The following is a 25932-nucleotide window of genomic DNA, read 5'->3' as shown; positions in this document are numbered from 1 at the left end:
GAATCAATAGGCGTCATTTGGCTATTGCAAGGCGAGTTTATATGAAACTCTCGGAGACTCGGTAGAGAGCACAAAAAGTGAAAGAAAAAAGACATTTTTTTCTCAATTCTCGAACACCACTAAATGGTCAACTAGAAAAATCACTAATCAATCAAGAAAAAGGTGAAAAAAAATCTCAATCATAAATTGAGTTATAATAATACTCAATCAAGAAAAAAAGTGAAAATAAAAATCGATCATAAATTGTGTTTGACTTTTATTTTCAATTTTTTTCTTGATCGACTTTTATTTTCACTTTTTTCCTTGATTGAGTATTATTTTCATAACACTTTATGATTGAGATTTTTTTCAACTTTCTACCATTATCTACTTTTATTCTAAGCGGTTCATTTTTAAGCCATTCTTAAACGTATATACACCTAGGGGGCAGACACGTGGAATAGGATTAGACTTTTAGTGTAAAGATTCGAGAAATTGCAATGAAATAGCAACGCCTGTGGCTGGATTAGTAATTTATATAGTGGATTCGGAATTTATTCTTGGTGTCTCCCCCCCTAGATATACACTGAAATTTACCTAGTGCCGATGCTCTCAATCCATATACTTTCAAGACATAATTCCGGTATAATCGGTTTTGATGGTTTTGCATAACCGACCTTGGGGACGTCTTCAACAAACGAATTATGGACATCAGACGATGACTGGAGGCGATCATATGGCGATTGCATTTGTGATTTACTGTTTTTTTGAAAAATGGAAAGTATTCATGTATAGTTCTTGTTAAATCGCTAAACACAAGATGCACTCACTCAAAGGAAATGCCAAGTTTCGAAAGCATCGAAGGTGCATTTGGTGTCATATTTAACAATTTTGATGTGTGCAGCGACGACGCATCCAAACTGGAACGATTTGGAGTAGGGGAATGTTTTTGTTTGAAACTCAAACTGGAGCCATCGAAACGAACGGAGCTCGTACATAACACATCCACATTTGTTGAGTTTAGTTCCGACGAAAAAATGTCGTTTTCGCTGAGAACTGTAGAATTTTTTTTTTATTTTTTCTTCTTCAATTGATTTTTTTCTCAGAACGACCGTATTTTCCAATTAGAAAAAAAAAATAGAAACCACTTACCTCCAACCTTCTGCTTTTCATCTAGCGTCGCCTTTCGTAATTTACACAAAATGTGTTTGCCAATTTTACCATCATGAATCATAACCAAATTGTTTTCAATGATAGTGAATGCAACGGTGACACGTGCATCGGTCACGAAGCTGATATGACCATTCAGCGTTTTCAATAGAATCGGGCAAATATCATTTAAAGGATGGCTCAATGAATAAAGACGTGGCATGGCCAATGAATGGACATCATCCACTTGAACCGTCGATGCATTCTTTTCCAATATCAATCCATATTTGCTTTGCATAACATTCGAAATGGGAAACGGAAAACTGGTCCGAAAATCTTCACCGCACAGCGAATAAACACGTAACACTTCCGAATCAATGATACAAATTCCAATTTTCGACGAATCTTTGCTGACTTTATTGTCAAAATCTAAGTATGTTTTACGTTTGTTTCCTTCCCGTTTATCCGGATTGGGCGATTTAAAAAATGTACTCGGACAAAAGAATGCAAATCGAATGGGCGACTGAACGGTAAAACTTGTTATTGGCATTTTACACTTAGTGCTCGTTTCATATGCACCTTTTGTCCAAACAGCTACACAACCTTTTACATACAATTCATGCTCTTCATCACTTTTATAAATTTCCTCATCAACCTGTGCCGTCGATTGAATACATTCATCGGCTTTGGTAACATCGTAATTAACATCCTCTAAACACCAAAACTCAGTTGGCGATGAACTGTCCGATGATAAATTCACATTTTTCATTCGATTCAATAGTAAATGTTCAGCCGAAAATTGTGTCGGTTTTTTTATATTGGCACGTTCTGGATGTTCTGCAGCCGCCTGACGACCACGCGGAATAAATTCCTACAATCAAAAATTACGGATTTAAAAAAAAAATAGTAGAAAGAATCGGTGATTTTTTTATTTTCTACCAGAGGTGCAGATACGGCGGCAATCATTTCTCTAAATTCATCCAGATTGAATCCAAAATATCTGTCGATAACTAAACAACACTTATCTTATGTATCCGTTTTTGCGGCTCACTAATATAATGCCAAACAATAAAATTGCCGCACAGTGACAATTTCACGATAGTCAGTTTATTCGTAGTAAACAACATTCAAAGCATTCTGACAGCTGACACACCAAAATGACATATCATGCTGACATAAAGGCGGGAAATAACTTCGGAACAAACAACGACATCTATTGACCAGTTATTGAATAAAGCTATTGTTCAGTTAAATATAAGGTGATTTCATTGCTAATTTAAGCAATTTTAAGAATAACTATTGCATTGAAATAATCTGAATAAGTGAAGTCAATCTAAAATCAGTGAATAAAATCTGAAAAACAACGAACAAAAAAAATTATATTTGAAAAAACTTGATTGTCTTAATAAAGCTTACATATGTGATCCGATAAAAACTAATTATTCGATTCTCATTAGAATGCATCTTATACCATGTTCCGTAAAAGCATGATAAAAGAATATATTTTGCGCATTATCTGTGTTTGATGATCATATAATAAAAAATGAAAAAACATGATATTGCAAATATTGTATCACTTACCAGAGCAAATAACGACACATCAAGTTTTGTGCTGCTCACTTTCATGAATCTGGCTTTCTGCGCAACATTGACCATGAATTTGAAATCATGTTGCCATTCCAAACGTAACAAATATTACTTTGTCTGAAGTACGGCATATTCAAGTCGATCATTCTATAATATGTTGTATTCAAGAGGAAGAAAATCGAGTACTTCCGTTTAAATTTTGTTCAATCGAATAGAGTAGAATAACATACAGATATTTCGACGACCGTGCCCATTGCACAGAATAATAATATTTGAAATATGAGACAAACGGACAAAAAGTGAGCTGGATACCATGACATCGAGAATGAAATAAATGCTCGACAATAAAGTTCTTTGAATAGAAAAATCATGAAAGTTTGAAATCATTTTAAATTATTACCGTCATCGCAACGTAAACAATGAGCGTCACACAAAGTGAAGTGGTCATTATTTGGATGAATATCACAAAGAAATAAATTTGATTGATCAAGTCCACATATCTAAAAAATGAGTTACCATTAAATCATATTATTTCATTGTTAACTTTCAGATGGTCATACTTTTCCATTTCTTGATGCATCAAAAAAAAATTCACCATTCGACTACGAATCTTGGATTCGGATGGTTTGGCTGCGCTTAATTCTTCGTCGAGCATTGAAAGTTGGTTGCCTTGCAATTCAGTCATCGTATAAATATTGAAAACCAAATTGAAAAACAGGGAATCAGAGAATTAAAAACCAAGACCAGCCACATAAAGGATAATGTAATGATAAATTGATGTTACAACAAATCCTTCTTTCGTATTTATGTCCAGACCAGGCACAAATAATGGTAACCAGGGCTCTTTCATTTGAAGTATTGCATAAGCCATTACCGGATACAAGTAAAATATAAACACGCAAATAAAATACAATCCAAATAGACATGCGGTTGTGTATAAATTGTATGTAGAACATTCTTCCATGATGTACTTATTTTTCGCTGAAACTTTTGCATCATTTATAATATAAATTCTCTCTAAAAACGATGCCTGAAATATAGATTTCTTCTAGGTAGCCACACTTTTAGTTTTAAATCTAATAAAATACATTTCTCACCAGAAACAAAATTTTTGGACGGTAATTCAACACAGTATAGATTTTGGCTGTGGCCTACAAATTGTTTTAAAAATATATTGTTTCGAGAATGTTTTTTTAAATTAATACCTGTAATCCAAGGCCCAACACTGATCCTGCTTTTAAAAACATTTCCATGTCGAATGCAATCATTGTATAAATTGAAAACAAGTCAATTGTTAGTACCAGTGTAAAGAAAAAAACTGTATGGAGTCTAACTGAAAAGTCTTCATCCAAAATGAGAACCGAAACCATTTTTCGAAAATAGTTTTGACCCGCTGATGAGGCGTCATACTTAAATATTTTTCCATTTTGAACTGATTAGATATATTGGAATTCGAGAGGATTTAAATCAGTTTCACCGCTCAATTATCTAATTAGAAGTGCAATTAATTTTAATTCTTGGCTATAATGTCTAGGCTAATGTTTTGGGGGACAAAGACAAGTGGGCAATCTCAAAGAATAGTTGGGAATAGTAACATCGGGAAAATGAAATGCACATTTTTTAAAGAACAAAGTTTTCCAAATGTTAAATTTAATGATCAAAAGTGTTGTGTCCATCGCTTGAATTGAAATGTCAAATTTTAATCGGATATTTTAACGATATTTTTTCTATGAAGGCGATTTTAATCGCACTTATGCATACATATGCATTGACTAATGTTCTCATCATACGACGGACTGAGTGAATATAAAACACTAAATTACCCCTGTGAAAAATTACTGACTGACAAATCAGTTAACTAATTTGGGACGAAAGCCAACTGAGATTGAAGTTGTTTTAAGTTGATTTGAAAAATAGAACTTAATTCAACTTCAATCGCAACAAAAACGTCCCAAATTAGTCATCTGTTTAAATATACATACATAGACGACTAAAGTCGACTGGGTAGACGACTTCAGTTAACAAAATTCAATTTCAGTTGATTTCAGCTAACCAGTCAGTCAGTCACTTTTTTTCCTCACGGGTATATCTTAATTTGAAATCTTTATCCAAAATATTTAAACCATCTGGAATCGATGTGAATCGAAACCATTTGTCGAAAAAAATGAAATTAAATGCATCGAAAACGGATTGCACCACTCAATTATCCAGTTAGAAAAGGAAATGATATTGATCGAATTTATGTCGTATTTTGATTGATCAATTAAAATGTAATTATGTTCCTTAATTGCATTCGAATAAAATACTCAGATAATTACCAATATTTGTCTGTAATGTATAATGGGTAAAACTTATTAATAATAAATGGAAATACTAAATAAAATTGAATTTCAAAATGCATTTCGTGAAAAAAGCAACAAATTCTTCGTGGAAATTTGGCGCTTATTTATTTTTAGTACATGAACTTGCAGACGTTCTTCTCTAGAGATCTAAGATCTTATTATAACATTGAAGGACAAAAACAAATTCCACTGGTTGGAATTAACATATTATACATTGGGTAAAAATAAATCCATAATTCATCACTTTATGTGTCTTTTAAAATAACCTTTTATTATAACTCCAATAATACATCATAATTTTGAGACAAATCGAGTATGTGCTACTAGACCTTTTAATTTTATGCTCAATCGTGAAGATCTGTGCCATTTTTGGCCAAAGACCGAGTTATCGTATCGTAACTTTATTTCCAAAAAGTCACTTCTAAGAATTATTGGTTTTGAGATAAACTGAAATAAGTGATGCTAATCCAAAAAGAAAAGTATAAAAATTACTCGAATGTGATAACAAATGCATAACCAACTAAAGCTTACATCTGATAATGTAACTTATTTTATTCCCTCGTGTTCAAAAACATAATAAACGCATAGATTTTACGCATTACCTGATTGAAAACAGAAAGAAATTGAGATATCCGAAAATATATTGTATCGCCTTTTTCTTACCAAAACAAATAGTGTCACATCAAGCTTTGTGCTGCCCACTTTCAAGAATCTGGCTTTCTGAGCAACATTGATTATGAATTTGAAATCGTGTTGCGATTCAACACGTAACAAATAGTACTTTGTCTGAAGTACTGCATATTCAAGGCGATCGTTCTATAATATTTATTAATACAAAGAGGGGAAAAAGATTAATTTCGATGTAAATTTGATATTTGAACTTTTCATTAGTAGAATAACGTACAGCTATTTCAACAACTGTGCCCAGAGCACAAAACAAAAACATTTGAAATATGAGACAAACGGCCAAAAAGTAAGCAGGATACCAGGACATCTATTTACGAATAAAATTAATTGTTTGCAAAGAAATTAACGAAAGCACATTACCGTCATAATAATATAAGCAATGAGCGTCGTACAAAGTGATGTGGTCATTATTTGAACGAAGATCATGAGGAAATAAGACTCATTAATCAACTCAATATATCTATGCAAAAAAAAGATCATTAAAATTGATATAATTTCATGTTCACCTTTTAGACAGTCATACTTTTCCATTTCTTGATGCATCAAGAAAAAATTTGTCAATCGAACGCGAATCATAGACTCGGATGGTTTAACTGCACTCATTTCTTCATCGAGCATTGCAAGTTGGTTGCCTTGCAATTCGGACATCGTATAAATATTGAAAACCAAATTAAAAAACAGGGAATCACAGAATCCGAAACCAACACCAGCCAAATAAAGAACAACACAATGGTATATTGATGTTGCGACAAATCCTTCTTTCGTATTTATGTCCAGACCGGGCACAAATAATGGTAACCAAGGCTCTTTCATTTCAAATACTGCATAAGCAATTACCGGATACAAGTAAAATATAAACACGCAAAATAGATACATCACATATAGAGTGGCTGTTGTGAATAAGTTGTATGTAGAACATTCTTCCATGATATTTCTGGTTTTAGGGGGTACTTTAGTGTCATTTTTGCTATAGATGCTCTCTAAAAACGATGCCTGAAATAATTTTGTTGGAATTTGAATTACAATTTTCAGTGAAAAAAATGCTGACATTTCTTACCAAAAATAAAATTTGCGGGCGGTTGTATAAAACAGTATACACTTTAACTGCAGCCTAAACATGTTTCCAATGGAAAAAATTTCAAAAATATTATTTTATTCTTCTTTATTTCTGCCACTTTTAATAAACCACAACCTATTCGGTTTGGTTTGGTATAAAAGTACCTGCGATCCAAGACTTAAACATGTTGCTGCTTTCCAAAACATTTCCGTGTCGAATGCAAACATTGTATAAATGGCCAACAGATCGACTGACGACACCATCGCAATAATAAACAGGTTTTGAATTTTAAAAGTGAAGTCTTTATCCAAAATATTTAAACCAATTGATATCGATGTGAATCGAATCCATTTTTCGAATATTACTTTGAACTTCTGATAAGGAGTTATGCTTACAGCTTGTCCCATTTTGAACTGATTAAAAATTCTTCGATTCGAGCGGATTTAAATACTTTGCACTTTACTCAATTATCCAATTAGAAATGGCAATGATATATGACCGAATTGAACGTTTTTTAATGTTAATTGATCAATTAAAAGATAATTGAGGAATATCTCGATCTCAAACATGCATATAATTTTAATGCTATTTTGACGATTTTTTTTTCACTTTTGTTTTTTAATTCAAGAAAAGTCTATAAAATCAAAGTTCAAAATGCACTTTTTCTTTACATCTCAAATCAAGCAAATAGTAAGTCCAATTCCATTAATTTTATCCAAAATAATATAAAAAACAACAAAGTCTTCCTTAATGTTGTTTTCTTTCTATTATTACAAAATCAATGTTATTGAAGTATCCAATTTAAAGGTCATTGTTCAAATAATTTTACCATCTCCATAGTAAGATATGTTCTACTTATAAAAATTATTGATTAAACATAAAAGTGGGAAAGATCCACGCTGCGCCTTTGAACTCATGCATTCGTCAACTAATGTTAATATGTCCCGAAAAATATTTTGTGCCAAAGAATTTTTATTGTTTTAATGGTGGCATTTCCTCAGCAAAATATGTGTTATATATAAGGAGCAAAAGTTGATGCATAATATCGTAGCCCATTAGTAATTTTCCTTGAAAACCAGGCCCAGTAACCTTCGGTCTTCAGTTTTGGTAGATTTTCTGGCCAAATAATTCGTTGGTATGGTGCATCAAATGACCCAGATTGAACATTCAAGTATTCTTCAGCGTTTAGTTCGATGTTTTCTTTATCGTCATAGTTATCTTCTGTCGGTTTTCTAGGCTTACTGGCATTCACCTAATTTAAGGAAAAACAATAAAATAAATTTATTTTTTTATTCATTGAACTTCTTTTACCTCGCATTTAAAAAGTCCACTTGCGTCACTGGAAATATCATTCATGCAGTACAATTGATTACTAGAGTGTCCAATCTGTAAAATTATGCACACAGAGAATTTTAGCAAACATTTTCATTTTAAAGTTTTTTTTCGATTGAATTGAAAGTGATAAGACGTGACGAAAAACTGTTGCCAGCAAAATTATAATACTACTTACTACATTTTTTCAACTTTGATTAAGTCTCACATAAAACAGAATAAGCAATATTCCGCATCAAAGGAATGATTTGCGATTGTGTTACAATGTACATAGTATGCCGGACACCATTTATATATTGATATATTGCTGTTCCTGTTTTGTGTGAGTTATCTCTGTACTCTTATCAACTGTTAACTTATTAAATTATTAGTAATGTTATTTTCGAACTGTTTTTCAGTTTTGCTGTAACAAAAGCATTTCTGAATGAACATATCGAGTCCCAACATTGATTTACATTTGAATGAAGGTCTGAGGAAATTTTGCTTTATAAAATAAGCAAAAAATTATACTTGCATCGATGGTGAATTCGGAAAAATTCTTATGAATCCATTTTAGGGGATCGCCTTCTTCTGCATTATAATAGCTATAAGCCAACTCATCATTGCGATACCAATTAACACTTTCTAAAAATTCTGAATCACCAACGGTAAAAACACATTCCAAACATGTAGATTTTCTTCCAAACAAGTGCCCAACAGGTGCATGCATTTTAATTCCATAGATTTGTGCGGATAATGATTCTAAAAATAAATAAGCAAAACATTCAATTGCTAAAAACATGGCACAAACAGAAATAAAATTACACTCATTATACCAGAGCATGAAATCGCATTTATGAAGTAATGCGTCTGCTTAGCAAACGCAGTGCTTCAAGAGAGCGTAGTGTACTTGCCAGGAGCCACTCCTGAGTACGTTATTAGATACCAATAACTCTAACAGCTATGAGGGGCTACCAGCAAGAGTGCGCTTCTTGAGTTACATTTTTATGCTCTGGTTTATGCAAACAATTGATATAATTTTATTCGGTTTCAATCTTTTTTTATAAAATCTTTATTTTGCGTCACATCTATCGAATAATAAATCTAAAGACTATTATAAACACAAGCACACACACACATAATTCAATCTCTTTCCCGTTGCTTCCGGAATATTTAAACAATTTTCATCAATATTTTACTTGATAAGATATAAATTTAGCACTAGCATAAGAAAATTGTGCTCACCATTTAAAAATAACACCAACAAAGTAATAAATAGATTATTATTGCCCATTTTGTTTGGAAGCGAATTTCCAAATTGATGATTAGTGTTCGACAGATGAATCCATTGTAAACGAATAATCATTGCAAACAAGCTATATATAAAGTACATAAAATGCTTGAATATTTTATGTGTATTAGTTATGTATATCGTACACCGTAATCGAAGGCGATTGTGTGAAATCTATTTTTGGCTATTCGTGTTGACGTTTGTTAATGGAACACAGATCTTGCAATTTTTTTTTTAAATGTGTTTGGATTGTTCAAAAATATTCTTTGAGATCTGGGTCATTTAAAAACGTCGAATTTTCAAGCTCTTTTGGTATTGAAATTATATATCGGTTAACGAACGGTCTCTTTCCATTCGGTACTGAAATAATTTATAAAACGTAGTTAGACAATGATCTCAATGTAAAGAATCATTTAAATTGACCAACAGTAATGCGGCGAGACGTGGTTTTTCTAGCGATTCTTGGCTTTTTATCGTCACTTTACATGTACAAACACCACTTCCTTCCATTTCAATCTCTTCAAGAACAACAGCACTTGTATTTGACTTGTCAGACTACAATAAAAAAGAAGCGTAGCAGTATTTTGCAAAAATATTGAATAACACTTACATTGACTTCAAATCCGTTATATACATTTCAAACAAACTGTACTGTCGTCTACCACCGGTTCTTTAACATCAATTCTTAAAACTCTCAGGGGGAGTATAAAATCTAAAATTAGCGATTTCGAAATAAGTAAAGAAGATTAATGTTCACTGTAATTCGTCTCAAGTTAGATTAATGTTCATTTAAAATAGTCATACCACCGAAGAATATAAGTATCGACAAAATTGAGCGGTTGTGCTTCATTGTGCCCAGTTAAATGCTCAATTTATGTTTTCGATTTAAATGATATATACTTTTCAATGTAATACACAAGTCGGATTTTGCGTCGTTTTAATTTTATGGCGAAATGGTTTTTGGTAGTTTTTTTTTTTAATTTTTTAAGTTTTTCAAAAAAAGAGAAAAGTGGCCTCCAAAAAACTATTTGGCATCAAAACGTTAAAAAAATGGAAAAAGTCATCGAAAAAATAGAAATGACCTCCAAAAAAATTAAAGTGTCACCAAAAAATACAAATGGTCTCTAAAAAATGGTAAAATGGTCTCCAAAAAATCCAGGTTGATCCAAAAGAAATGTAATTGACTCCGATTTAAATAGAAATGTTACCAAAATGAAGGAAATGGTCACCAGAAAGAGTAAATGGTCAACAACATAAAAACGAACTTATTCAACAAAAACTTAAATCATAATTTGATTTTATAAGATTATTGGTCAGCCTCAATATTGAAAATTATTGTATATTTCGTGTTTTTCAGAGCACTATATTGTCACTCAAGACAAGAGAGCAGCTCCACTGTAGAAGTATGATCTCAAGCACCATAATAGCCAAACGTATAGAAAATTACAAAATTGCGTCCATCCCCAAAAGGTATTAATGAATTTGTCGACTTAAGTGTGTCATATCCTCCGTTGAATTATCAATGTTTACACTTGTTCGGTGACACAGCAGGAGCATGTTTATGATTGTTTTAACATCATAATTTTACGACAAATATTTACATCAATTATTAATCTCATGTGGTGAAAATACACGAATTTCAACTATAAATTAAATCTTGTTCTTCTTTAACCAATCAAAGCAGAACTTTTGAAAGCACATCAAATTTCACATTTATAATTTAACTCGATTTAACTTCAAACGGGCGATTTAGTCTTGTGAAGCTTGTTTCGGTACCAATGAATAATAGAAAACCTGAAACAATATTTTCAACCATTGGAATTTATAATTGAATATGGATTAAGTGGGTGAACTTCCATAGATGATTTTCATTTCACAGAACAAATAGCTTATGCTAAGAATATTCATCAGCCAGCACAGTTAATTGATCAGCTTCAATTCTGGGAAATTCACAGATAATCTTCATCCTACTGAAGCACTTTAATTATACCAAATGGAATGTATTGTTTTCTGCAATAATTTGCTACTATTGGAATCTGATCAAATTTGGCATAGATTAAATCATACCAAACCACGCTAAAGTGTATTTGAGCCCATTGTGTCTGTATTAAATTTACTGACCTTTACATATTAACTGAACAATCACTGATACTTATATAACCATAGCTTTGACATATCGATTTTGCAATCATATTTTCCGGTCCATTGATTTCCAGTAATCGATTAATCATATTACTTATTACCAACAATGGTTACCAACTCAATAAAATCATGAAATTTTTATTTATTCGTAATTTATTTTTTGTATGCAGTATGGTGGTTAAGGAGATATATACGTATTAAACAGTGTCTGTTTTCTATTTCGAACAATCATTCCATTAATGGGGCACGTTATTTTGTTCTAAGCCTGAATAATATATGCCATGTGATGTAAGTACGGTTTGTAAGGATTTTCATAAAGATTTTCACTGACTGACTGGATCATTATTTATTTACCAAGTTAATTGCTGGACCGTTTCTGACCTATCCAAAATGTAGGTAAGGTCGCCAATGTCGTGCTGTATTCATTGACGAGCAATCTTTAGGTATTTGTTTTGGTGTGACACATAAAGAGAAGATAACAATCAAATCGGAACAAATCGTTTTTCCCTCCGTTTTTTTTTTCTGTTCATCGTCGCGATATGACCTACAAACAACAAAGCATCAATGCTTTCATCAGAAGCGGATAATAAAAACAGAACCCCAGCTGATACTTCACATTGATAAGTTTCAGCACTTAACAAATCAACACAGATGAGCGTAATATTAACTTTACGGTGTTCAGATCCTGAAGGTAATCCATTCAATAGAAAACTTTTTGATTTTCGTTCTTTTTTCTTACGGCTAGTATTTTACCTTTTTTTATGTATATAAGTATGAACGTTCATTCATTCAACTTGGGCTCGCATCAATATCTATTCTAGTCGTTTCACAAATAGATCCACATAGATTGAGGAAGCTTTCACTCGACTTTAAAATGATGCGAGAAAAACATGGCCTTATTATACTTGAGTGAGTAAAACTCATCCTATACACAACTTATAATTGCACTTTAAGCATTCTGCGGAATCACAAGAATATAGTTCAACACATTGAAATCACACGGGTATGAGTCACTTTACTTGTAGAATTGTATTTATTCCAATCAGAATGGAGGGCTACTGATTATTTTTTACATTCATGAAACTGCAGTTCAGACGAATAATAAAAAAAACTACAGGTTCTGGAGGCGATTGCATCCACTAGTAAATTAATTAGCATTCTTAGTAAGTGCTGGTTGCATGTAGCTACAAGTTATATTTATATTTTTGTACCATGAATATCGCCACATTGCATTCAAATGTAATACAAAGTGATAAAAATCAATATGAAATATTTCTAAACTGCATTTCTGTCATCTTTGGTTGAAAAATAATTCATTTTTGATTGATTCTTCATTCCAAATGCCTTTTTTAATTATAAATTCATTAGGTTTCAATTGATTGTTAAATCATCACTTAATAACAAAGCTGCATTAGAATCAATTATACGTCATATTGATTGACAGTCAATTTTTTTGTTTTAAATTTCAAAACAAAAACAAAAAAAACGGAGCCAATTGGCAACATTTTATTTTACATTTCTTACAAATATGTATTCTTTTAATACTTTCGAAATTTTTATTACCATCCAAAGAATGGGTAAATCTGTCATTGAAAAAACTGGTCATCGAAGTAATGTATGAATTATGCAGAAACCGAATGTTCCAAGTCAATCAAATAGAATATCTGACTCAATTAAACGCCACTCAATCGAAACGAATGAGGTACTTGGCTCACTCAATGAACCCGTGCATTTTTCGATTTCTGTATGGCTTTTATGAATTCTTTACAAGTTCATTTTCTACTCAACTCATCGTTATTTTTTTCACTCACACAACGCCCTCTATGAGCCGTCGCCGTTCCAACGTGAAATTTTCATTTGAGTAAGAAAATATACGCGTGATTCAACTGAAAGTGTGCTCAAAGCAATATCCACCCCATTTGTGTGTTTAGCTGAAAACAAACCAACTGATTAATCAACATTCAAGTCAAACATAAAGTGAAAATGAAACACATTTCTCGTTTGTTTGGTTTTTTTTTCTTCATCTTCAAAATTGTTAATATTGCTAAGTTAAAATGGCGTTTGTTTGTTTTTTTATTAAGAGAAAAAAATATGATATTTAATTGTTTAATTGACAATTGTTGTTAATGATTAATAATATGTAAATGTATAACATTTTGTAAAAAGCGATATTGTTGATATTAGGATGATAAATGCTGACGACGGTTTTGCTGCGATTGAGTTGTTGGCCGCTTGAAAATTAGAAAGTTTAATTTCTATAGATTAGTGAAATTAATGAGACTGTTACATTGTAATCGCACACAAAAAAATTCCAACCAAATCAATTGAATTGTAAATGTATACCTCTAACGCGATCAGCTCGTGAGGTGTGTGAACCGGGATAGGTTGATTCACGTGGACGCAGCGGTTGATGTTTGAGCCTTTCACCTTCAACACTTTCCTCATTTGATTTCCAGTAAACCGTTGCAATCGATGCCAAACACTGTTTGCGCAGTAGAATAAAATCGAGAGTCGAGAAAAAAGAAACCAAATAAAAGAAAGACCGCAAAAAAAAATCAGCGAAGTGTTCGATATAAATTAATTGAATTAATTTATGGTAGAAAAAAACAAAGTAGTTCGAATCGTTTGGTTTTTATCGCATTTTGTATTTACCTTCAGTTTCATGTTTCCATGTCGAAAGGAGCTCCGGCTTTGATAGACGAACAAAGAGAAAAGTAAGAATAAGAGGGAAAAAACGAGATAAATGAACAACAAAAAGCAGCGAACATGTAGAGCATTACGTAAAACTTTGTTTTTAATGTGCGGTGTGAATATTGCGTTGGTGTTCACTCCGTTCAACTTACTTGACTTTAAAATTCAATCCAAGCGTAGTTGTTTCTAAACCCTCACGACCAGTGATAAGAATATTATAGTATTTTAGAAGACTTGCATCGGCTGGTTCACCATTAATGAACCAAGTTAGATGGGTGGCAGGCTTACTTCTACCCGAAGTGCAATTGACGTTAACGTCATCACCAATTTGATATCTGGGCTTTCCTCCCGTTATTTTAGGCCCTTGCTCTGGTAGTACTATAAATAAAATAAATTTTTATATCAAACTTCTCTCTATCTTTTCTCTTGATTTTGCACATTTGATGAATAAAAATGTGCGCATTTCAATGAGATAATCAATTTTGTGGACTTTAATGTCTTTCCGGACGGTTTTTCGCATGAATAAAAATATTTTGGGTTCCTTTTTTTGGATCGTTGTCCATATCCGTCCGTTCGTTATAATAATAAAAACTTACCAACAACAATCATATCACCATGATCAGAGACTAAATATGGGGCGAGAGAGAGCGTATGGGAAAAATGGATGTATTTAAAATTTTCTGTTTGTTGGAATCGTCAAATCAATAGTGTGCTCTTTTTATATGTGTGGGTGCTTTGATCAAAATCCTACCTGTTTCAAAAGATGGAGCTTCAGCGGATACTTCGCATCGATACCGTCCGGTACTTGACAAATTGACATATTTCAGAACAACAATGTTATCTGTCGAATTATGGATCTGCAAATATTTACCGAATAGATTTTTTGTTCGTATTGTGTTGCCAGTGTTTTTTTTTATGAAATAAAAGAAAAAAACAATGGGGTAAACCGAATAGCAAACAGCACTCGCCAATATAAAGAAAAAAACCTTTTTTTATCATTTCAAAAAAGGTAAACAAGTATCAATCAAATGGTGTCCATAAACATGGACTGATACACAAAGATATGAGAAAAGTAAGAGAAATGACTAATCCGACTTTAATTTTGCCACCCAAACACTCTTCGATAAAAACATATAAAACTACTCACGTCAACATTTATTCCGGGCAACTCGAATACTAGTGCTGGTGGCATACTACGTGGTATATACCGATAAAATTCATGTCCATCTTTGTACCATTTGACAGAGTACAGCTCTTCACCATCCATATCATAGTGGCATTCTAAGCGAGCCGTACTATTTCGCACTGTATGATTTGGAATACGAACTTCGGTTAGACGAAGAGCATTTGCTAAGGACGATGTTAAATCTGAAAATGGGCAATTACAAAAATCCCAATTACATAATTTTCGTTTTTGAAATGGCATTTTAGTTTAGCTTTTATTTGATAAAGTATGCTTGAGCTTTTTGTTTTTTTTGCTCCTCCTCTCTCTCTCTTTCTGCATTTATATTTTTTTCTGTTCATTCTTCTGGTATGAAAAAGAGCAAAGCTTCGAAAATGTTAATTACCAAAAAAAAGAAAAAAAAACAACATTAAAAAGTAGAGGGAAAAAATTGATAAAATATTATGTGCGTATATTTGGTTGGCTGAAAAGGTTAAGCAGTTATGGTTAATCAAATCAGAACCGTAACACAATCAAATGTTTGCCGCACCAACTGATTATACATAGATTGAAATAGGCATGCGATACACTAATAAATTTGCTTAAAGGCGTTGTAAATGTTGTAAATGCTCTCCGTGATGCTACCATGATAACAATACCAACAAAACAAAACCGATTGCGTTTTTAGTGTTTTCGAAACGGGCGACAGAACAAAACAAAACGATAGAATGCGTTGAGCTAGCAAGCTAACGGAGCGAATGAGCTGTAGCGAAGCAGGGTTTCAAATGTTTGTTTTCGGGAAGGGCGAATAGAGAAAAAAAGAGGCACCACCATTCCACTCGAGAATTTTTTTATGGAAAAAACATAATCCCTTCTATACACACCAAACTGAAACGGTTAACAAAAAAAAAGACAAGCAAAGTGCGGTGCCGATGGTCCATTTCATCAACTCAAATTCAACTATTTGATTCTTTTTCGGTCAATTGATTACAAAATCAAGTCCGACCGACAAGAGAGTATAGAGTAGCGCGCGCCCTCGGCGCAGAAAATTTATATTGCGATGGGAATGGGTGAGAGATATAGAGCGAAAAAGAGTGGAGAAAAGAATAAGCACAACAAACAAATGCAACCGCAGTCATGTATAACGATACCCACTATTGAAATACATAAAAGATAAAAAGTCGTTGTGATGAAACTTTTATGACAGTGTTTGCCTTGGTTCGCATGAATATGCGCACCTTACCATAGAATTTTAGGAATATAAAAAAAAAAATACGAAAAAAAGCGAACAAACACAAAAAAATTGGAAAAGAGGAAGATGAAAAAATAACCAGCCACATTGAGAGTAAAAGCATCATACAACAACAACAGCAACAGCAATGACAGCATAAGCAGCAGCGACTCTTTTATATGAAACAGTGGTGCGTTCTATCTCTTTATGATGCCGTAAACTTTACAATTTATCTCATATCATATATATGGTATACGCTGTACCGTGTATTCAAACAAATGAACGACGAAAATGAACATGGTTATACACGGTAAGCGAGAGAAAGCCAGAGAGATAAAGTAAGAGAAGTGTAATATAAAAAATGGAACCCAATTTTTTACGGCTACTCCCGAACTGCTCGCAAAAATATCGAATAAAATAAAACAAATAACGCACTCGAATCAGCATCGCCACATAGCCAGAGTGCACGCACGCACCATCTAAGCGCGCCAAACCACACCAAATAACCAAAAACCAAAAAACGAAAGCGAAAATTAACAGGGGAGCTAAACGAACAACAGCAAAGAGAGAAAGCGAAAAATAAAATTAAAAAATAAAATGTATACTCTATAGATATAAAAAACAAACATGTGAACACGGGGGAAATAAAGAGCACATGCTTAAAAATGTAGATGGATCAAAAACGGCATATATCCCATTCAAAAACTCGTTAACAAAACCAAACTCACCATTGAGAAAAAGAATCGAAAAAAATAGAAGAAGAATGATGTGGTGGTGTTTCATTGTTGATTGTGTGTCTTGGCAGATATCGAATTTAGTGCACACATCAGCGCATCTGATCGAACCGAACCATTCAAAAGGTGTGAAAATCTTGCATTGGCAACTTTTGGAATTTTTGTTGTTTCGCTTTTTTTTTGGTGTGGTGCTGTTTCGCGAAACAGAATAAAGGTGTTTTGTCGATTTAGCTATTGGTTGAGGGCTATATTAGCTATTGTGTGTGTGTGTATATGTGTGTGTGTGTGCGATATGGGGTTGATGTGATTTTTTGTTGTTGTGTGTGAGCAAACTAGCGATTTGGAGCGGCGCGCGGCAGGGACGATATTTTGATTATTCAGCCGTGATAAATGCAAATTTTTTGCATCACCTACTGACTCTATTCACACTCACGTTTTATCACTTAATTTTCTTTTGTGTTCTATTTTCGAAAAAAAAAAATTAATTTTAAACTTTGAGCTCCACCTCTTCGTGAAAGCGTAATATATATCTATATTCTTTATGGAAATACACGAGAGTAACCAGGCCGTGCGATCTACGAGCTGTAATGATTTTATATGCGATGACTTTTGTACGTTGTTGTCAATCACTTTTGTTTTATGTTTCTTCTTTATTTTAATGCGCTGTTTATCTCGCGCGAATCAATGTCACTTGAACAGTTCATCATCATCGTGTAAATGATACTCATTTTTTTTCTTTTTGTTCTCTCGGTCTTGGTTTCACGTTGGCGAGCTTTCGTTTGGCATCAATACGATAAAGCAAAACATCAAAATACATTACACATTTAACCGATTACACAATATACATCACTATTCAAGTCATCAATATACTCGATACGCAAACAATGGGCAAGTTCACTGTTCCACCAATTCATTGTTCATTTGCAATAACATTGCTGGTTATGTGTGGCTGTGGTGTTATGTTCCATGCTTGAAAACAGCAGCACTAACGGCAACAATAGCAATAACGAGGCGTAGTATGTATATGTCTATTTTGACATCCATTCATATCAGAGTGTTTTAACATTACTGATGAGAAATTATGAGATGGGGTTGTGTTTTTTTCCACTTTCATTTGCTTGTGTCGAGGTTGTATTATATTTTATGTTGTTGTTGTTATTGCTGCTTTCACTTCGTCTTCGCTTGCCACTTTTATTTTATTTGCTTCTGTTATGTTCACTCTCTCGCTCTCTGTTCTCTATAAAATCCCTTTGCATTGCTAACACTCTCGTATATGCTACTGTTTTTTTGCACTATACCACACATTCACTCTCTTTTTCTCGGTATCTTTCGGTTCACTACTGTTTTTGCAACACACTTACGGTGAGGCCACGCACGGAGAACTTCACTCGGTCGGTTGGCCTGACTACATACATCCACTATGACTCTGAATAAGTATAATTTCATGCACTCTCCTCGTTCGCAATGAAGAAGCACACGACGAACAGATGAAGAGCACGAACAACAGCAGGAACAAAAATACAACAAATTTTATATATAAATGGAGAATGAGAGAAATACACAAACCCGAATTCAAATGAATAAAATACGACACGTATCGGTATGCAAGTGCATGCGCCGTTCGGTTTGAGTGCAATTTTTCTCGAATGTCTGTGTGTATGCTTTTATACACCCGTAATAATATCAATTATTTATGCGAATAAACACACAGCGAATGTATGGAATGTTGAAAATGCACAGGAAATCTTAAATTGACTAATGGCAAAACGAACGAATTTCTTTTTTTTCTTTGGTTTATTTTTGTTCGGTTTTTCTTTTTACTTTTGCGGTTTTGTTTTATCGCCTTTCCGTTTACTTAAGCTTTACTTAGAAATTTTCTTCTATTTTTTCTTTCGGTCACAATTTGACATAAATACAACGTTTAAGAGCAAAATGCGTGTATATAACTACTACTAAATATATATAAATTAATCAACAAAAATAAAAACAATTTTTTCTCTCAAAATTTTTTTTGTCACTTTGTTTTGTTTGTTTTGATGATGTTTGCGTTTTAAATATTTCGGGGATAAAATTCTCTTGTTTTTTTTTAAATTTAAATGAATTTTCGGTTTGCTTAAAATCTAATGATATTTTTTCGATGGACAGAATTGAAAAATGTATAATTTATATATATAGAATTTTATGTTTTTGCGGGAGCTTTGAAAAAGCTGATGTGACTGCGTGCGTGCGTATCGCACAATCACGTTCGTTCTCTTCGTCGACTATACGTTGACTAATCAGAGACTATCTTCATGTACGAATAAAAAAGTGCTGAAAAGTGCTACGTTCCTCGCATTGCGAGGCAACGATGGGCTGCTGTTCGGCTGCTGCTGCTGCTGCTGTTACTATTGTTGTTGTCCTTGCTGGTGTTTTGCTTTGCCGCTTACGCAGCAAAAGTTGGAAAGTATCTGTGTGGAATGAATCGAAATGGCATTCCTCTTTTTTTTCTTCGTTTCTTCCCGTACGGTATGTGTGTTCTCTCCAGAGTTCTACTCTTGCTTAAATGGTGGTGTGCTCGATGTGCACACAGTGCACCATTCAAACGAAGCATTGGACACACGAGAGAAAGCATGGGACCCGATGAGAAGGAACACAACGCAATACACACCAAATACACTAAACAAACATTGGGTCGATGGCAAAAGCAAAGCAAAAGGAAATATACATGTAATTTTGCACAACACGCGATGCTCATCACATGCAATTGAAACGAGACAAAGCCATTGCGCAATAAAGTAAAAGGGGAAACGTGCGCTCGCAAATTTTCCCGTGCCCAGATAAAACCAAAGTGCTTTGCCACTATTAAATTATGTATGCTGTGTTCGCTGTGTGTATATGTGTTCTATATGCAAAAAAAAGAAGAGAAATATTCTGTTCATTGCTGCTGGTGGTGCTGCTGTTGATGGTATTCTTGTCTCTTCGTTTGGTGATGGCATTGTTGTTGCTGTTACTTTTCTCGCCACACACACACACACACAGTGCGGCTATCCAATTTCACTTTGGTCGCTTAGAATACCACTTGGCAAGCTTACGGTGTGTATGCTCCAGCTCACACTATGTTTATAGATATGTTGGATCGTACGTTAGGGTACGTCGTCTTTTGATGCCGACATGAAAGCGAACAAAAAAGAAACAAATATTCCGAAAATAAGAACAAAACAGAATATCATTATCACGGGCAGCATCATCGCCTTTGTTGTTTAACCCGGAATTATAAAAGTTTTGTCATTTAATTGAAAAGTGGTCTTTATTCTTTGTATTATAGGATTTTAAATTTTCTACGCGAGATGAAAAAGTTTCTATTTTCATCATAGCCAAGCAAATTGGCTTTTTCAGCCTTTTTTTCGAAACGAAGAAGAAAAAACGGAAAGAAATCGATGGCATGTAGATTTCGTTCGTTGCCGTAGTGCAGTCGGGTAGATTCAAAGAATGCGATCCATCCTAATGTGCTGATTTGATTGTATGCGAATGGATGGTGTGTACATTTAGTGTACTCTCTGTGCAGTGTTCAGTTCACAGGGGATCGAGACGATATAAATGTGAAATCAGTGTTTTATTTTCAATTTGATATTATCTTTGGGTTTCAAACGGAATATAGACACCAAACGAAGCGCGAACGAACGAACCGAATGTGAGCTAGCAACATGAGATGGAATAAGCGGACAATATCAAGTTCAATTGAACTAAAGTGAGATAGGTAGATAGGGAGTGATATAACGAGCTCCATGGTAAGCTTTATTGTGTTTGCCTCGTCATCCGAAATTGGATACTGTTTACTTTACGGTATTGCTGCTTCAGTGTCTCTCTCTTTCTCTTTCACCATCTATGTATCTATCCATCTATATCTCTCTCGATGTGTTCATGGATATGTATAAATATATAATGTGCTCCAACACTCTGCATCTTCCATATCTCACCATCGTCATCATGAGCTAACAGCGCTTGATCTGCTTTTCGCTGATGTCGCTCATCGCTTCACCCGCTTGCTGCCAGATCTGTTCTGCATTTCTCTCTCTCCCTCTCCTCTGCATACGCACGTACAGCATCAAGCAATATTGTAAAGTTATCTAAGTTCAAATAGCAAAACACACATTAAAAATAATTGCGTAAAATTTACTTGCGGAGACGACCCTTCGACATTTCATGTGGCAAATTTTACGAAAATTCGACATGACTTCTGTTCATCATCATTTTCATTTTCACATCACACGCATATTTTCCCGTTTTGACACGTGTAAATGGATTTTGTGTGTGTGAGTATGATTGCATGTGCGTAACATGTATCGCGCCTTTCTCAACTTTTTTTTTGCCACTTTTCAGTTTGTTTTTTCATTGTTCAAAAACTTTGTCGGTGTTATTCTTTTACTCTTGTAACTTGTCATATATATATGTATAATATATTTATTCATGCTCACGAGGTTTTCTTTTGGTATTTCTTTTTTTCTGGTTTGGTTGACAATCGCAAAACAAATATACATATATTAATTTATGAATGAAAAATTTCGTGCATGAATTTTTTATTACTACATTTGCCAATCATTTTCGGCACAATGGCACAAAAGGAAGAGATGAAGCGAACGAACAAAGCAAAGAAAAAATAAATAGAATTGTAAAATAAAACAAAAAGCTCTTTCGCGTCCTGTGTAAAACTAAAATAGTATGTACAATGTATTTCGATTGTATTTCCTGAAGTCCACGCCTAATGAAAGGAAGTTCGCCTTTTTCGCTTGCATCGTATTCCGTACGTGTTTCAACTTCATTATCAGACTTCTATAATTTTTTTTCCTTTGAAAACAATTCATCGCTCGGATCATGACGAACTCGCCATGAACAAGTGGCTTTAGCGGATGGGCATAAAATAAAGTTGCTTTTCTTATTCTTTTCGTCGACAATTAAATGAAATTATGCTTGAATTTACTAAATTAAAAGCCAACGAAAAGTGGGCGAATAAAAATGAAGAATAAAGAAAAAAATAGCATTTCTCTTGCGCTTCGAGTTTCGACTTTTAAATTTTCACTCACTTATTTCGTTTTTCGCCCCATAAAATTAAAGGAATAAATTCAATTGGTTTTTTTTCTATTTCTCGTGTGTTTTATTATATACACATTTACAAAATAAAGAATGATTGACGATTACGATTAAAATTGTAAACAGTTCATTTTTTTATATTCCTTTAAACTCATTTTTTTCACCCTTTATTTTCTATTAGTTGAATAATAGTAAATTGAGTGTAAAAAAAAAGAATTCTTATGATAAAAGTCGCGTGAGCAGGTTGGAGCTTTCGTGCATTTTTTTCCATTTATCCATGTTCACTTTAACAGACGGGATTATTTCGTCTGATGTCTTGCCTAAACCATAGTAATCAATGAACTCTCCATTTGGATCCACTAAATACAAAATTATCGTATGATCCACCTAAAACCGAAAAAAAAAGAGATAAAGAACATCACAAATTAGAGAGTATAATCAACCTTTTTTCGCATTGTAAAGTGTACGACGATGGATTGACAAAATCCCTTGTGTTGTTTGAACGACTTACAATATAATCATCGGATTTATCTTTGGGTCCAGCTTTGAAATAAACATGATATGCGTGACAAACTTTTTTTATTTCGTCCATCGCCCCCGTAAGACCGATAATTTTGTCCGAAAATTCTTTTACATATTTTCCAACCACTTCTTTCGTATCTCGGTCTGGATCGATTGTGATGAAAATCGGTTGTAATTCGATATTTTCCTTTTCTAAAAAGATGAGTTGAGTGGGGGTGTGTGTGTATGTAAATATTTACAATATTTGAAGGCATAGTAGACACAATTTAATCACAGCATTTCTATAGAAATGATTTAATTTTTCATCGATTCTCTTACCTAATCCTTTCACAACGTTTGTCATTTTTTCCATTTCGTCGGGGCAAATGTCTGAAATACACCGTTTAATCGACGTTCAAAGAAATTGCCCAAAAATTCAATCATGATTTTTTTCTTTATCGATTTTTACCTGGACAATGTGTGAAGCCAAAATAAATCATGCACCATTTTCCCTTGAAATTATCAGATGACACCGCATTTCCATTCGGATCAATCAATTCCCATTTTCCGCCAATGCCGGCTTTTTTAAGCGCTTTCTGTCGCTCTTTCATCAGAGCTAAAATCAGATAAGAATTTATCAACAAAACTGTCACTCCAAAAGAGAGCATCAACATCAAATTTGATACTGAATCAATTATATCCATCACTCTCAAGAGGTTCTATTGAAATTCTTTACCATATTCTCTCTCTTTGTGCACATAATAACTGAACGCAATTACACTGGCACCCAAAAAGGCTGTGTATATGTACTTTTTCTTTCGGCTAATCGTCGGCTCGGCAATGCTTTGCTGTGAATATTTACATTTTGGATAAAGAAATTGTGTTCGTAAACTGCCACTGAATTGCCGGAATAATTGACACTGAGATCGAACTAACCACGACATTTTTTTCTTTTAATTTCGATGATTTAATTCACTTGGCAAACGAAATTGTTAAATTCAAAGTGCTCTGCGATACTTTTTCCAGCAGTAACTAAAATTTGAGGTTATGTCATTCTTTTGTTTTGACATTTCTGCCATTCACACATCCGTACACCAAAAAAAAAAACAAGCAAAACACTCAATTCATTTGAGACCAATTGAAACACATTAGATAAGAGTTAAACGAACTGTTTATGCAACTTTTTTTCCTGCCTCTTTCAAACTTGATGGATTCAATGAATAAAACAATCTTTTACATTTGAATCAATTTTATTGCTAAAGAATCTTTAAATAAACATTATTTTCTTGAAATATTTATTTGATTTTTTTTTTTCCATTGTATTTGGCGACAGTGACCAAAATTTCATCAGTCACTTCAGCACGTTTCTTATTCTGTCCGAAATAGTCGACAAATTCACCCTTTGGATTTATCAAATACAAAACTATTGTATGATCGACCTGAAATTGAAAACAAACAATGGCTATCGTTATTTAAAAAAAAAAAAAACAAGAAAAAAGTTTTAGATTTACAATGTAATCGTTATCCTTGTCTTTTGGACCAGCACTAAAGTATACTCGGAATTTCTTGCATACTGCACCTATTTGCTCTTTGGTTCCAGTCAAACCAAGCAATTTCGATGAAAACTCTTTAATGTACTTTTCAAGCACGTCTTTTGTATCACGTTCCGGATCAACAGTTATGAATAGCGGTTGGACTTGAATTTTTTTCTTTTCTATTGATAAAATAAAAAAAATCATGTATCAATTAACTTTAAAATAAATAGTAAAGAAGAATTTGGTGTGTCTCACCTAAATCATCAATAACGCCAGCCATTTTCTCTAATTCATCCGGGCACACATCGGGACAGTGTGTGAATCCAAAATAAATCAATACCCATTTACCATGAAAATCAGACGACTTTTTCACTTCACCGGTGGTTGTCATCAATTCCCATGGTCCACCAATAGCCGCCTTTCCAATTGATTTCCTTCGCTCTTTTTCTATCTCTGAATTTACCAACACACAATATTTTAGTTTTTTATTCACTCCTTCTTCATCTTTCATCTCCAATTTCCACTTTACCTGCATCCTTTTTAGCTTCCATATATTTCAAAATACCAAACATAACAGCAGCACAAACAGCAGTATATTTGAGAGATTTCCATGTGAGTGGCCCTTTACCTTCGCCAGGCCTTTTTATTCTTGGTAATTCGGCATAATTTCGTTGTTGATTTTGCAAAACCAAACACAGTGGACTTATAGTTTTTGGTTTTAGCTGGTTACTACAACCTAACCTGCAAACTGGTAACAAGCGGCTTAATCGATTCATCATTTCAATTCACTATTTATTGATTTTACAGATTGAAATGCACGATTTTTAAATGCGATTCGAATAAATGTGATCAATACCGGTACACGTAAAATGCGTCACAAACTACATTAACTAGATTTTGATGAAAAAAACATTGGTGCAAATGTTTATATTCAATCAAGTTTTACTTGGTATTCAAGTAGAAACCATATGACAGTTGTCAAATGTCATCCAATGGAATGTTTTCACCGCAATTGTCAAATAAGATTGAGCCCGGTTCACATACGCATGTGCTCACTCGTTTCGGTCACGTTTGCATCGCTTCACATTTGAAAAATAAAAAAATCGACAAAACGGAGAGAGAATAAGCTATTTACGATTTGATGGAACTTGAATACAATCAGATATAAGAATTTTACTTGATTTCGAGATTTAAAATAGAGAATCATAAAAAAATGAGCCAATAAAATTCTAATGAGGTTTTAAGCTGCTTGAGAGAGGCAATAATATGACGCTTTTTTTGAGTATATATGATGAGCACGATTATATCAAGTGAATTTTGTAAAACAAATGCGTCAATTAAAAGAAGAGCGATAAAATTGACGACTGAAACCAACGAAAAAACTCGGCTATAAATAAATGAATTATCTTCTAATTTCAGCTGACATTGATTTGCGTAGAATCATTATCTCCCCCACCAATTAAACA

The 25932-nt window shown here is 33.5% G+C and overlaps 5 protein-coding genes across 6 annotated transcripts in view; all 5 read right to left on the bottom strand.

The window, feature by feature from the left end:
* LOC116343313 (anaphase-promoting complex subunit 1) overlaps positions 1 to 2228 on the bottom strand; it is a 7705-nt gene extending 5477 nt beyond the window's left edge. Inside the window, exons 1-4 of the mRNA XM_031771306.1 lie at positions 2068 to 2228; positions 1132 to 1999; positions 810 to 1035; positions 577 to 738 (exon numbers count right to left, since the gene is read on the bottom strand). Coding sequence (XP_031627166.1) covers positions 577 to 738; positions 810 to 1035; positions 1132 to 1999; positions 2068 to 2094 — 1283 coding nt within the window. The 5' untranslated portion in view covers positions 2095 to 2228. The remainder of the gene's footprint in view (positions 1 to 576; positions 739 to 809; positions 1036 to 1131; positions 2000 to 2067) is intronic.
* A 3177-nt stretch (positions 2229 to 5405) lies between these two features.
* LOC116343292 (putative odorant receptor 83c) lies at positions 5406 to 9453 on the bottom strand. The gene is made up of 10 exons (XM_031771279.1): positions 9358 to 9453; positions 8113 to 8187; positions 6966 to 8053; positions 6802 to 6855; positions 6268 to 6737; positions 6105 to 6204; positions 5962 to 6051; positions 5721 to 5873; positions 5589 to 5659; positions 5406 to 5519 (listed from the first exon to the last, which is right to left on the bottom strand). Exons 3-9 carry the CDS (start codon positions 7206 to 7208, stop codon positions 5609 to 5611), a joined length of 1161 nt encoding a protein of 386 aa, XP_031627139.1. The 5' UTR covers positions 7209 to 8053; positions 8113 to 8187; positions 9358 to 9453; the 3' UTR covers positions 5406 to 5519; positions 5589 to 5608.
* A 4092-nt stretch (positions 9454 to 13545) lies between these two features.
* Positions 13546 to 19835, bottom strand: LOC116343333. 2 transcript variants are annotated; one of them, XM_031771335.1, is made up of 8 exons: positions 17358 to 19835; positions 15384 to 15604; positions 14988 to 15093; positions 14833 to 14862; positions 14389 to 14614; positions 14198 to 14234; positions 13889 to 14027; positions 13546 to 13776 (listed from the first exon to the last, which is right to left on the bottom strand). In XM_031771335.1, the coding sequence occupies exons 1-8, from the start codon at positions 17410 to 17412 to the stop codon at positions 13676 to 13678; spliced, it is 915 nt and encodes a 304-aa protein (XP_031627195.1). In that variant the 5' UTR covers positions 17413 to 19835; the 3' UTR covers positions 13546 to 13675. The 2 variants fall into 2 exon arrangements, with proteins under 2 accessions (XP_031627195.1, XP_031627194.1); XM_031771334.1 differs by having other exon boundaries at positions 13546 to 13800; positions 17358 to 19834.
* A 2707-nt stretch (positions 19836 to 22542) lies between these two features.
* Positions 22543 to 23971, bottom strand: LOC116343300 (protein SCO1 homolog, mitochondrial-like). Its single transcript, XM_031771293.1, has 5 exons — positions 23668 to 23971; positions 23401 to 23547; positions 23271 to 23321; positions 22942 to 23144; positions 22543 to 22817 (listed from the first exon to the last, which is right to left on the bottom strand). The coding sequence occupies exons 1-5, from the start codon at positions 23873 to 23875 to the stop codon at positions 22650 to 22652; spliced, it is 777 nt and encodes a 258-aa protein (XP_031627153.1). The 5' UTR covers positions 23876 to 23971; the 3' UTR covers positions 22543 to 22649.
* A 191-nt stretch (positions 23972 to 24162) lies between these two features.
* On the bottom strand, positions 24163 to 25438 carry LOC116343274 (protein SCO1 homolog, mitochondrial-like). The gene is made up of 4 exons (XM_031771258.1): positions 24996 to 25438; positions 24722 to 24919; positions 24443 to 24645; positions 24163 to 24370 (listed from the first exon to the last, which is right to left on the bottom strand). Exons 1-4 carry the CDS (start codon positions 25243 to 25245, stop codon positions 24227 to 24229), a joined length of 795 nt encoding a protein of 264 aa, XP_031627118.1. The 5' UTR covers positions 25246 to 25438; the 3' UTR covers positions 24163 to 24226.
* Between the last annotated feature and the right edge of the window lie 494 nt (positions 25439 to 25932).

The sequence above is a fragment of the Contarinia nasturtii genome, unplaced genomic scaffold (assembly GCF_009176525.2).
Source record: "Contarinia nasturtii isolate CC-2019 unplaced genomic scaffold, AAFC_CNas_1.1 Cnas_scaffold_993, whole genome shotgun sequence".
NCBI lineage: Eukaryota > Metazoa > Arthropoda > Insecta > Diptera > Cecidomyiidae > Contarinia > Contarinia nasturtii.
Note: the sequence above shows the minus strand (reverse complement) of the source record. Positions and strands in the feature narration are given on the sequence as shown.

What these genes read in the sequence shown, in the direction of transcription:
- LOC116343292 (XM_031771279.1), bottom strand. Translation starts at nt 7,208, where the DNA reads ATGGGACAAGCTGTAAGCATAACTCCTTATCAGAAGTTCAAAGTAATA. An exon ending in ATGCATCAAGAAATGGAAAA is followed by an intron (nt 6,205 to 6,267) that starts GTATGACTGTCT and finishes TTTTTTGCATAG; the next exon opens with ATATATTGAGTTGATTAATG. An exon ending in TTGCTTATATTATTATGACG is followed by an intron (nt 6,052 to 6,104) that starts GTAATGTGCTTT and finishes ATTCGTAAATAG; the next exon opens with ATGTCCTGGTATCCTGCTTA.
- LOC116343333 (XM_031771334.1), bottom strand. Translation starts at nt 17,412, where the DNA reads ATGAAACACCACCACATCATTCTTCTTCTATTTTTTTCGATTCTTTTT. An exon ending in AGCTCCATCTTTTGAAACAG is followed by an intron (nt 14,863 to 14,987) that starts GTAGGATTTTGA and finishes CCCCATATTTAG; the next exon opens with TCTCTGATCATGGTGATATG. An exon ending in TGGTGATATGATTGTTGTTG is followed by an intron (nt 14,615 to 14,832) that starts GTAAGTTTTTAT and finishes TTTTATTTATAG; the next exon opens with TACTACCAGAGCAAGGGCCT.
- LOC116343300 (XM_031771293.1), bottom strand. Translation starts at nt 23,875, where the DNA reads ATGTCGTGGTTAGTTCGATCTCAGTGTCAATTATTCCGGCAATTCAGT. An exon ending in GCACAAAGAGAGAGAATATG is followed by an intron (nt 23,548 to 23,667) that starts GTAAAGAATTTC and finishes ATCTGATTTTAG; the next exon opens with CTCTGATGAAAGAGCGACAG. An exon ending in TGGCTTCACACATTGTCCAG is followed by an intron (nt 23,322 to 23,400) that starts GTAAAAATCGAT and finishes GGTGTATTTCAG; the next exon opens with ACATTTGCCCCGACGAAATG.
- LOC116343274 (XM_031771258.1), bottom strand. Translation starts at nt 25,245, where the DNA reads ATGATGAATCGATTAAGCCGCTTGTTACCAGTTTGCAGGTTAGGTTGT. An exon ending in TGGCGTTATTGATGATTTAG is followed by an intron (nt 24,646 to 24,721) that starts GTGAGACACACC and finishes TTTTATCAATAG; the next exon opens with AAAAGAAAAAAATTCAAGTC. An exon ending in ACAAGGATAACGATTACATT is followed by an intron (nt 24,371 to 24,442) that starts GTAAATCTAAAA and finishes TTTCAATTTCAG; the next exon opens with GTCGATCATACAATAGTTTT.